A 12661-nucleotide genomic window follows, 5' to 3' on the forward strand; every position below is an offset into this window, starting at 1 on the left:
CCACCCCAGCTGTGCCCCTTCCTACACCCTACAAACGTTTTTAATATCATAAACGGCCACTATTTCAATTTTATAAGTATTTGTGCGTATGTAACCTTTTTATCGGGCCCATAGTTCCCTTCACACTCCCAAGCTCTGACCAAAACAGAACTAGAATAGGGCCTGGCCGATATATCGCTTTGTATCACGTTGGCTGATATTAAGGTTCCATGGGTTTATCAGTGTTAAGATTAGGGATGTCCTGATCCGATCCAGATGATCAGGATCTGAGCTGATCCAGGCATAATTTAACAGGTTGGTATCAGGCATGTTAAGCCCGATTCAGTTCCAATCTTTACCTCTTACTTTTTGCGTTCTTCTTAAGCCGGGGTTAAACTACACGACTTTTCCCCGATTTTAGCCCCGATTCTCAGTCTGAGCTAGTTGGCTGTAGTCTGCTAATTCTTGGGTCAGTCAGATTCGACAGTTGGAGAGAGTCGTGTTTGAGGGGCGCAGGCTGTGAGGCCTCCGATCCCGTTACAGACCAGTCGGAGTTTATCAAACATGATTTTTTCAACCTGACTCTGAGTGTAATCCAGTGTAAACTGTTCAACGACTCAATCTGAACAGACTCCTGCAACAGCCAATGAAAACTAAGAGCGCTAAAGAAGAAAATACAGCAAGTAAACAAAGAAAAATGGTGAAAAGTCACTCGTGTGGAGCGAAGCTTTATAATGAGCTGAGTTTACGACACGAGCATAATCGAGTTTATGTACATTTAAAACTCTAAAAAAAAATACTACACTGATTTTTAAATCCATGAGCCTCATTTAAACGTGTTTACCTGCTGCTTCTCTGCACAAACGGCAGAGAAAACAGCAGCAGCATCTCCACGTTTGTTTATTTGGATCTCCTAGTAATGGGAGAACGTGAGAGTTTGTGAGAGTTCAGTGAGTTCTGTTCAGCAACAGCTTAAAAGTTGAGTAGTGTTTGATCCCTAATCGTTTAGTCTGTGATCCCCAATATTTCAGTCACCCCAAAAAAGCCCAGCCTTTTTATAATCTGTTAAGATTTTAAAAGTCATGTAGTGAACCCAAGGCTTTACACCTCTCTCGTGGAGGTGACATTAACAGGCATGGGCCTCCTGCACAAGGTGGGTTTTCAGAAGCTGTGTCTTTAGTGTAGAAGTATTTTACAGTGGAATATGAATATATCTGCAGTGCCGGTGTTTCATTTGCGTTTGAGCCACTTTTCATCAAAGCATTGGCACATAAAGTGCAAGTGAGCAGATATTACACTTAGAGATTACTTCCTGCCACTTTCGCCAGCAGTATGCCACCAGAAGCATGTACAACAACACTTCAGCCACGTATTTCCACTGACGAGTCACGACACGTTCTGCTATACCAACAGAGCTCCTTCTGGTTTTAAACCAGCGTTAACTGAAACAGTACATTCAAACAGAGACAAAGGAGCAGGCTACTGTGAGCATATAGCAATATGAAATCCTAGAGTGTCCACAAGAGTATTAACTGATTATTTCACATAAATAGACAACAGAAATCAGAATATCAGTTCAGAGTCTATACAGCTGTACACATATGAAAAAAAGTGATTTCACTGCAGAACATTGAAGTACCTGATACACAGATCAGTTAGGGACATCAGCCACATTTGCTCATAAGCCAGTACAGTTGTATGCAAAATGTTTGGTCACCCCTGGTCAAATGACATGTTTTGTTGGTTTTCTAAGTGAAAATAAGGGAAAACTTCCTCTACAGCACGTGTCGGGCTCCAGTCCTCGCGGGCCAAAACACTGCAGACTTCAGCCCACTGCCTCATTAAACACGCCTGATTCAGCTCATCAGCTAATTAGCAAGGCTTTCATGACCTTTAGACAGAGATGTAGATGACGGTAAACACTGTTCTCTGCAGCACTTTGGCCCAGAAGGTCCCCAGTTTGACATGCCTGCTCGACAGAGAACACACTCCTGCACATTTGAATGCACAATTACTGTTTATTTGCGGAGTTCAACATATTGGGATAAAAATGAAACCCAGTGTGGTCTGTGCAAAAGTTGTGGCACTGTTAATATTTAATGTTTTATTTTTTCAAATATGTTACATTTAGCAAATAATTAGAAATTCAGCACCTAAATTTGCAGAAAAAATGTCATGTTTAGGTTTGTGCTGTGTTAATTTTTTTTTTTCACTTAGAAAATCAACAAAACGTAGTTTCACCAGGAGTGTTCAAACTTATGTATATGACTGTGTGAAACAGGCAATAAAAATAGTCATCAGAAAAAAATTAGACAGAGTGCAGCATATCAGTCCAGGTTGTCACATAATGCGCATAATAAAAATAAAGTAATTTTCTGTAGGATTAAATATTGATGGGCTAGAATATCTTACATGTGGCTGTATATATTAAAAGAAGCAGATCGGTATCGGCTGATTTTCAACATTAACCTACCCTGATCAGAGAGGAGTAAAACCAACTGGATCAGGACATCCCTGATGCGATTATGTTAGATTAGTGTTGTTAGCCCTGGCGCTTTTCATATTGGCCGCGCCCCATTCCTGTATATGTTCTCGTATAGAGTTAATAGTGTTACAAACATGCTTGTGACTTAGGTTTTGTTCTGGTCAAAGTGATGCAAGCCCAAGTCCCTCCCAACATGTTGCTAATGCATAAACCTACTGCTGTAGTTCAGTTTTGCTCCACTAAAGTTCTTTGTTCAGCATCTGTCTGTGTGTTTCTCCTCTCTGTGTCCTGCAGTAGTGGGAAACAGTCTATAGCCATTGACGACTGCACCTTCCACCAGTGTGTACGACTCAGCAAGTTTGACTCCGAGCGCAGTATCAGCTTCATCCCACCGGACGGAGAGTACGAGCTCATGAGGTCTGTCTGTGTGTATACGTCATTTTATACACCGTGTGTCATTGTGTGGGCCTTTTAACCAACCCTATCCCCTGTGCGTCCTTGCTGTAGGTATCGCACCACTAAGGACATTATTCTTCCTTTCCGCGTCATCCCGCTGGTCAGAGAAGTAGGCCGCACCAAACTGGAGGTGAAGGTGGTCATCAAGTCCAACTTCAAACCCTCCCTGCTGGCACAGAAGATAGAGGTGCGTCAGTAGGTGTTAATTTAAGAGAGCCACATAAGTGCTATTTAGACATGATCGGTTTTACAATGGAGTGTAGTCTTTACCAGAGTATGTCTGATTTTAGTTCCGAGTCCATCGTGTCAGGACTGCACGGTTATGCGTCTGTAAAGATTATGGCAGCATAGCTACCATTAAATGTACTGTGTAAATAATTTATATCTAAGGCTGAAAGAGGAATTGTTTTAATATTGAAATCACACTTTAAAGGACTGCAATTTTTATATTGCAAGAGATGCAGTTTTTATTTTAGCCTGCATTATCAATAATGTTAGCTTGTTAACTGTAGATGAGTTTGGTAGCAACCAAACGTCTGTGTACTGTGTACGTTAACTGGCAGTCTGGCACAGTACATTCAGTGTTTGACTTTCAAGCCGGAAGAAGTGGAATTAGCTGGTCTTCTAGGCCAAAATAACAAGCCTGGACCTTAAATAGTAGAAAATAATCGCAATTTTGAGTCGCAGTCACAAAATTTGTCAGAAAAATCACAATTAACTATTTTGCCCAGCTAGTTTAGCCCTAGTTATATAAATCCCATTGGCATTGACATGTTGCCAAATACTCTATCATATCCTGTTGGAGTATGGAGTCACTTGATGAGGCATCATATAGTCTGTTGTAAATGCTTTAAAGCCAGTTAGTATTGGACTCCAATGGTGTTTAGAAGAACTTTTCAAAAGAGTGACACATTTTTAATCTGGTATGAATTGTGGTCGTAAATGTTACCGACATCCTTTAGAAACGTTGCTTCAGAGACTTATATTTAGAAAACTTGCCCTGTCCAAATGGTACTTCTTATTTTTGTTGGAGTGTTCACTCAGTGACGGGTGGGTTGCTGTGTATGTGGTGGATATATTATTATTTTATTCATATCACTTACATTTTGGAGTAGTTTAATCTGTTTTTGACTTGTTACTCAAAAGATGTGTTTAGGATCAGGTCAGGGTTCTGCAGCGCAAGCAGAATTCTCACATTTGCTCCTTTTAAAAATAAAAAATGCAAAAAGAATGATTTAGTAGCACCAGTGCAAGAACAGATTTTGACCGGAGTCTTCTATTACTTTTTCAATGCTTCGTGCCGCTGGAAAAATTTGAATTCTACTATATTTACAGAGCATAAAAATGAGCCATGTTGGCTCATCACATACGTCATAAAAAGCCTAACTAACCTGCCAGGTAACACACCTGCATAGCTGTCAAGTCTCATGGTTTAGTTCGGAACTGTTAGTTATGGACTTGCATTTTTGCCTTTTCTGCGATCTCACGGCAGTGAACGTAAATCTCACAGGTTTTCATGATATCAGAAAAGGTTGTTTCACTGCGTGCTGTGTAGGGGCACCACAGAAACCAGGATCAGTACGTTGCCCAGCATTATTAGTCACTACTGCCCCATCAAACTAAAACCAAGTATGTCGATTTTTGCGCGCTAAATGAGCTACCCAAGCGGTTGTTGAACTAAATCAACCAGCAGCTAAACTGTCCTCTGAACAGAAAATCTCCCACATTTGATTGCACTGAGAACTTAACACTAGGGGAAAATACATTTTGTAGATTTCATAGGCATGCTCTCAAGGTGTTACATTAAGAAAGGCTGCCCAGCAAATAATAATGTCATTATTTTTTATTAATTAAGAATAATAAGGTCAAAATAATAATAACTACTGGAACAACACCAAAGAAATATTATTCACTAATAAAAGGGAAAATGTAATTATTATTGCCTGTCCGATTTTGGAATTGCATGTTTTATGCTCACTGCACTTCATATGTGGATTGTACCGATTTGATTTTATTTGTTTGTTTAATGCAAAAAAGTCTGCCACTATCGATTGTTGATTATCAATTATTGCACCAACACAGAAATTTCATGTTAATTCAACTAAAAAGTGTTTAATGTAGAGTAGTAATCAACTCCTGATTTGATGTGAGATGTGTGTTCTACAGAAATGGGAAAATCTTAATAAACCCTGAATGTGAAGCCTTGATGTGTTCAGAAAAATGCATATCTAAAAACAAAACCGAGCACTAATCACCGTGTTCTGTCTCCTCAGGTGCGCATCCCCACCCCTCTCAACACCAGCGGTGTGCAGGTGATCTGCATGAAGGGAAAAGCCAAGTACAAGGCCAGTGAGAACGCTATTGTTTGGAAGTGAGTCACATCTGTATTCTCTCCTCTCTGCCTAAACTCAGCTCTTAAGCCGCATCTCATCTTTAGTTCTTTTCCTTATTGTTTTGTGTTGACCAGCTTTGTCCTTTCTCTCTGTTTTTGCAGGATCAAGCGAATGGCAGGTATGAAGGAGTCCCAGATCAGTGCTGAGATCGAGCTGCTGCCCACCAATGATAAGAAGAAGTGGGCACGTCCACCCATTTCCATGAACTTTGAGGTCAGTTTGGCGCCCTGGTTGCGTATATCACCATACTTGTCTCAAACTATATCGGATTGTTGAAGCCAGACTCCCCTGGTTTGTCCAGATGTCTCCATAATTCAGTGGTTGAAATGTCAACAAAGTCATTCAGAGTGGTGTGATGTGAAATAGTTAGTTGTGTATAAAATTACTGATTTCTTTACAGTGGTCAGTGGAATTAGGGGTCGTGATGTGTATATAACAAATATAGACATTTTATTTATTATCCAAAACCACCAGTGAACCTACATGTGTCTCCTGAGTTTTTATATGGAATGTGGATTGTAAAGTAGTGATGAATCTATGAAAAAATAAGTTTTCTTTGGGGGACTACTTTGCCCTGCATAGTAGTCACCCTGCATGTACCCCTCTGCCATGAATGGATTTTAAAAATGCATTTTAGGCCAGTATCTCCACTCATCATCTTAAAACAATGTCTCAGACATCAGGCAGCGCATTTATAACCGTTACTTGATAACTTTCTGTGAGGGAGCTTTTAAAGGTGGAAATCTGGTTCCTATCACCACCATTACAAACAATTCTGACCTGTTAAGTTTTTCTATAACGGAGCATTTCGCATCTCAACCAATGAATTATGCAGAAATTTTGAAAAATCAGTGGCGTTCCCCTTTCAGTAATCTCTAACAGACTTGCTTATGTGGTTTCTGACGCTGCATGACACGCTGTTATCTATAACCATGGACAAAATATAGGCTTCAGGGTTGCTGCTGCTACTGTTTTAAGCCATGGTGATGAACCCTTTGTCCATTTTTAAAGTGTATATTTAATTTTTCAACAACTGTCCCTTTAAAACTCTGGTTCGTCTCCTCCAGGTACCCTTTGCCCCGTCCGGCCTCAAGGTGCGCTACCTGAAGGTGTTCGAGCCAAAGCTGAACTACAGCGACCACGACGTGATTAAATGGGTTCGTTACATCGGCCGCAGCGGCATCTACGAAACGCGCTGCTAACGGCCGACCCAGCGAGGAGAGGAAGAGGAAGAGCTGGAGAGATGGCCGAGCGATGGGCAGGTGGAGGAGGTCAACAGTGGCCTTTCCCCTCATCTTCCCTGTCCTCTTCTCCTTCTCCTTCTCTTCTCCCTTTCCCATGGGCCTCTGTTCACACACTCACACACACAGCGTCATACAATGAGAAACACAGAATTCAGTTTTCAAAACGTCATACATAGCTCGTCCTGTGGAGGAAAAAAAAAGTTATAACTTGCTTATAAACAAAGAATATGAAAAAAAAAAACGCATTTGCATTCATTATTGCCTCCCCTTTGTGTGATTACCTGCAATAAGATGAGGCCCCTTTTCCGTTAGCCCGCTAATTCTTCCTCCTTTAATTCCAGCACATGCATTCCTGACCCCCCCCACTGACTTATTGGGAGAATTTGGGGGGCCATGTTCACCCTAATAAGCAATTAGCAGTGAACCTGTGCTTTTGTTCAGGCCTCATCAGTGTTCGTACGGCCTCCTGTTTCCTCTCTTTCACTACCGTTCCTGCTTGTGTAGGTGTACGTTATGCTGTAGTGTTGTCAGCTAATGGACACAAATTGTACATCCTTTTTTTTTCCTCCTTCATTTTATACATGAGGCTCCCTCCCCTCCTTAATCCCTCCACCCCGAGTGTATTAGTTAGGTGTAGTCCATGTTTTTGTATTTGTAAGCAGGGTGTTTTGTGTATGAATCACAATGCTCTTGCCCCAACTTGTATCACTTAACATGCTTTTTCATTTTTCTTTCTGTCGCTGTACTTTTACCCGGGAATATTTTTCTCTCTCTTAAGTGGCTAATAATGAGGAAAAGTCGTCCGCTTTGGTCTCTGATGTTCTGTTTAGTTTCATCCAAGTTTAACTGTGTGACCAAACTTCTCAGAAATGAGAAAATATGAATTTAAAGCAACAAAAAAAACTACTAATACTAGACTAAATCCAGCCGTGTGTAAGTGTATGTGTATACGTATTATATACACCATAATAAGAGGTATAAATGAACGGCCAGGCTGATGTAGAGCACTGTTTCTGCTTTCAGTTTGGGTCTGTAGTCGAGGCTTATCTGAGCTGGTTGTATGTGTCGGCCTCAGAGGGGTCCCCCAACATCTCTCAGGGACTTTCGCCCCCCCACCCCCCATTTGTGCTGTCGTTTTCCTCCCTTCGAGCGCGCTTGGTTGTTTACCAGGTTGTTTACCAGACGTTTAGGGTGTGTCGCTATGATTTCTCCAGTGCACTGACATCTTTCGTTCTCCTCAGGCTAGTTTACTTCGAGATTTATGGCACAAACGTTGAAGGCGCAACTGTGAATGCGGATTTGAAAAAAGGAGAAAGGCGGCCAGAGCAGATGGGCGATTGGAATTCCTTTGAAACTGAACCAGCTCCGTTTCAAGGGAATCTTCTCTTCAATCTTGGAATCCTTTTCCTGCCCAGTGAGGTATTTTAGAAGGCAGCATTGGATTCAAGTAGTCTAACTCTAGCTTCTCTGACCCGCTTCCAAGTCCTTCCCAATTAAAAAAAAACACATTGCTATTCAAATATGTAGGCAAAGCTGAAGGAGTTTTCACTTCACCGCCCTTCAGGCTCGTCGCTTTGCCTCGTTTAACATCGAAGAAAGCAAGTAAGGTTGCCCTCTGCCCTTTAACATGTTTGTGCTTGTGCTCTGAAAGCTGCAATGGTCAAACATAACACTACAAACTTTCAGGTTCTTTTCACACAACTCTCGTAGTCCCTGTTTTGAGAGATGGTGAGGGTCCTACAGGCTCGACCCCTCAGCTTCAGTGTGCTCTTCATTTTGGTAACTTTGTGATTGTCCTGTTAATCCTAATAAAATGAAAAATATGCTATCGCTTCAGTGAGTGTTTCTTCTGTCGTGAAGATCGTGTAGAAGTACCAGTGTAGTTAGAATCAACAGTTTGGAATCATTGTTTTTATTCATATAAATTTGGTTACAGATAAATGTTTGTAGTATTAATATGCTAGTCCAATGTAACTTCACAGCTCCGCCATGTGACTCGCAGCAGCACATGCTCACCATATTTTAGCCTGTTCTTATTCAGATTTAAAGTTTAGAACCATTGACCAACTGTGCTTGGAATTAGACCTCCACTTTTAACCTATCTATGCCGTGAAACACCAACATACGTGCACAGTGGGCAGATCTATCCACAGCACCCAGGGAGCAGCTGGGGGTTAGGTGTCTTGCTCAAGGACACTTCAGTCATGTCCTGTCAGCTTAGGGGATCGAACCGGTGACCTTCCAGTCACAAAGCTGGTTCCCTAGCCTCCTGCTCACGACTGCCCCATCCACAACCATTCTTTTGTCTCAGTAATGCTGCTTTTTTCCTGTTCTAACAAAAAAATTACATAGTGCACCTTTGATTAGTAGGGATCGGGAAGAAATAGACATGTTTAGATGTGTCCACAATGATGAACACCTGTAGATGATTCTACAGGGTCTGAGAAAACTATAACATTACGAATGAGGTTATAATAAAACTATCCAGGGTGCCTTGAGTTAGAAAAATGGTAATCAAATCTAAGAGATAAGCATCAAGTTTGTAAAACCACACTGTTAACAGTTTATTGAATCAGCCTAAATACAGGGCAGCCAATCAGATAAGAGCTTATTTACATATATCAGTCTCAAAGGCATAGTAACAGAAACAGCCTGTTTACTTCTAAGGGACAAAGAGTGGTTGGAAAATGGTCATGTAGAAATGAATTAGGACTTTTTTGTTCATAAAGCCACGCATGGGCTCTAAATGGACTACAGGGGGAAAATAAAATACAGTAAAAAAGTAGGATATGGGCCCTTTAATGTAAGTGAAGAGTTTTATTATGAGTACTGTTGAAGCATTTGTTGGTGTGTTCATCATATAATGTAGAAAACGGATGCTGTTTTTAAATGATGTGAAAAAAAATGGAGATGCAGTCATATGCAAAAGTTTTGGTACCCCTGGCAACATTACCACATCCTCTACAGAGAACACACTTCTGCACATTTTAATACATAATTACTGTTTATTTACTCAATTTAGCATATTGGGGGGCATATTGGCACTTTTTTTGGACAGTGACCGTACGGCTCCGAGGAGATGTCCATTTTCAGATATGGACAAGAATGGGTTAACTGAAGTTGGACTTGCAGGGAGGAGCTGAGCGTGTGGGGTGTGTTGTTTTTGTGGGGAGGCGAGTGTATGTGTGTGTAAATTCAAGGGTAACTGGTCCTGTGTGTGAGTGTGTTTAGGCTGACGTCATGGTCAATCATTAACTGGGTGCTGGAGCCAAAGGACGGTCCGACTGATGGATCGATGGCCAATTAAACTCTCGTCCCTCATGGCCAGTGAAAGAGGCGCTCCTGTCTTTCTGCTCTTTCTCCGCTCTGCCCTTCCACCTCCCTCTCCTTTTCTTCCTCGCTCGTTCCCAGAGTGAGTGACAGCTCAGGGGTCAAGCGGCCTCCAGTTCCGCAGTCACCTGGACCGCTGCCAACACCCCCACCCCCCCAACCCCCCCACCCCGGGCCTCCAGCCAGAACGAGGAGCGGAAGTTATGAGTCTGCTTTTCAGGTGTCCTTCGTCCTTGACCAAATCCATGTTTCTCTTCCCCTTCAGGAACGCCGTAGCAATGTGTTAATCCAGCGCCTGAAGCTGTGCTCAAATACCAGCCTTAACATCCAGCTTCAAGAGCAGGAAGCTTCATACCAGCATGTGCCCTGTTGTCCAGAAGCTGCGCTCTTGGAACCACATACTGAAAGGTTCTTTAGGGAACCAGAAGTTGTTCTTGTATGGCATCACTCCAAAGAACCTTTGAGCATCTTTATTTGTAAGAGTGAAGGCCTGAAATATTGGATGAATTCCAGCGTTTAAGTCTCGCTTCCAGAGCAGGACGTTTTAAAATGAGTGTTTTAAAGCTGCATCCTTTCTAAGGCACAGTGGACCCCCAGATAGTCCACACTAGAGCTGGGATCAGGCAACAATCTGGGCCCTCTGGGGTCCCTGAGGACCAGTTTAAGAACCACAGCTTTGGGATCCTTAAGTAGTTCTACTATTGCATCACTCCAAAGAACCCATTTTAGCACCTTTATTTTTAAGTGTGAACACTTAAAGGGGAACTCCACCAGTTTCACAAAATTACTTGCGAAATTAGTGCTCCTCTGATGAATAACGTTACTCACATAAGAGTTTTGCTGACACTGTGTGACGCAAAGCCGCCAACCGAAACAGCACAAAAGTTGCGCAGGGCGGAGAGATACATGCAGGGCGTTATAAGGAAAAAGTAGTACCCCAAAAACATATTTATTCAAATTTAGCACTATTTAACCATCATCAGTGTGACATATAAAACCTTATAAGACACATGTAAGTTCACTCAGTTTGGGTTGCAGATAAAATGGTGATATTTGTAGTGTGGACATACCTATGTCTGGTTCCTAGTACTATAATGGTGGACAATTTTGGCTCAGTAAATTTCTCTAGAAAGGCGCATTTCACACCAAACCACTCTGAATGATTTTGTTTACATCTAAACGATTGAATGATTAAGTAATTTTGCTAAATCTGCAGAGTTCCCCTTTAAAATATTGATTAAATACCAGCCTCAAAGCTTTGAGAGCAGAGGGTTGTATGTAGCACCTGTAATTTTAACCTGAAAGTCCCTCAATGCTTCTTAGTTTGGACAGAATACAGAATAAACCTTTACATTATGTGAGGTTTCTTTAAAAAAGGTCTTCTCATTCAGGTTTCTTTTATGGCATCACAGAAAGAACCTGTTCGAGCACCTTTAATTTGAAGAGTGAAGGCCCGAAATATTGGATCAATTCCAGCCTTTAAGTCTCACTTCAAGAACAGAACATTTTAAAATGAGTGTTTTAAAGCTGCATTCTGGGAACCAACCATTGAAGTGGTTCTCAGGGACCCCCAAACAGTCCACATTAGAACTGAGGTTCTCATTTTTAGCACCTTTATTTTGTGTGAAAGTTTAAATATTGGTTAAATAACAACCTTAAAGCTGAGTGTTGTATATAGCACAGTTCATTTTAAAATAAAAGTCCCTCAATGCTTCTTAGTTTGTTCTACAGAATAAAACCTTTACATTATGTGAGCTTTCTTTAAAAAAAGAAAATCTTCACGTTTACAAAAGTGGAACCATCCATTGCAAGGCTCCTAATGGAACTAAAGTGGTTTTTTTATGGCATCACAGAAAGAACCTGTTTGAGCACCTCTATTCACCCCTAGTGAAGGCCTGAAATATTGGATAAACACCTATAAATTGTATAGAACCTTTACATGTCTGGAAGTTCTTTAAACTTTAAAAAGTCTTTTCAGACTCATTTATAAAATATATATATATATATATATATATATATATATATATATATATACATACACACACACACACACACACACAGTTTTATACAAAAGTTTGGTCACCCCTGGCCAAATTGCATATTTTGTATAATGTATTTTTTTTTCAAGTAAACACAACAAAAAATACCCTTTTCTGCAGATGAATGTACACAGATGAATGCACACTTTATAATTAATGAACTAATTAATAGAATAGCTATAGCTGCAGGTATTTTCACCCACTCTTCCTTAAAAAAACACTTCTAGTTCTGCAATATTCCTGGGAGGTCTTGCATGCACAGCATATTTAAGATCTAACCAAAGATTTTCAGTGATGTTAAAGTCAGACGACTGTGAGGGCTGTTCCAAAAGATTTTTCGAGGTGTGTTTTGGATCTTTGTCCTGTTGTAGAAGCCAGCCTCTTTTCAGCTTTGGCCAGTGTCTACCACACAAGCATGCCAACAGATTCACCCCCATGCTTAACAGTTGGCAAGGTGTTCTTTTCATCAAATGCTGCTCCATTTTTTCTCCAAACATGTATTTTGGTGATTGATCAATTTTTATTTCATCAGTCTCCACTTCTTTCTAAGAAGCCTCTGCCTTATCTACATGCTGTTGTACGCACTTCAGATGTTGATGTGTGTGATGAAGTTGCAGGTAAAGCTTATTTCTGATGACTCTTCCATGCAGATCATGTTTGTGCAAGCAACACTGCACGGTAGAATGGTGCACCACCACTCTTCTGTCAGATAAACCTTCCAGCAGGTTTTTGCTG

At 41.0% G+C, this 12661-nt stretch overlaps 1 protein-coding gene across 2 annotated transcripts in view; it reads left to right on the top strand.

Moving 5' to 3' along the window:
• The window catches only part of ap2m1b (adaptor related protein complex 2 subunit mu 1b), a 28283-nt gene extending 19896 nt beyond the window's left edge, over nt 1-8387 (top strand). The window contains exons 8-12 of one of the 2 annotated variants that reach the window (XM_036584916.1): nt 2759-2881; nt 2972-3107; nt 5194-5291; nt 5415-5526; nt 6381-8387. In XM_036584916.1, the coding sequence (XP_036440809.1) occupies nt 2759-2881; nt 2972-3107; nt 5194-5291; nt 5415-5526; nt 6381-6515 (604 nt within the window). In that variant the 3' untranslated portion in view covers nt 6516-8387. The remainder of the gene's footprint in view (nt 1-2758; nt 2882-2971; nt 3108-5193; nt 5292-5414; nt 5527-6380) is intronic. The other variant, XM_036584917.1, reaches the window with a different exon arrangement.
• Nucleotides 8388-12661: the final 4274 nt, after the last annotated feature.

Source organism: Colossoma macropomum, unplaced genomic scaffold, assembly GCF_904425465.1.
Source record: "Colossoma macropomum unplaced genomic scaffold, Colossoma_macropomum, whole genome shotgun sequence".
In the NCBI taxonomy this organism is placed as follows: domain Eukaryota; kingdom Metazoa; phylum Chordata; class Actinopteri; order Characiformes; family Serrasalmidae; genus Colossoma; species Colossoma macropomum.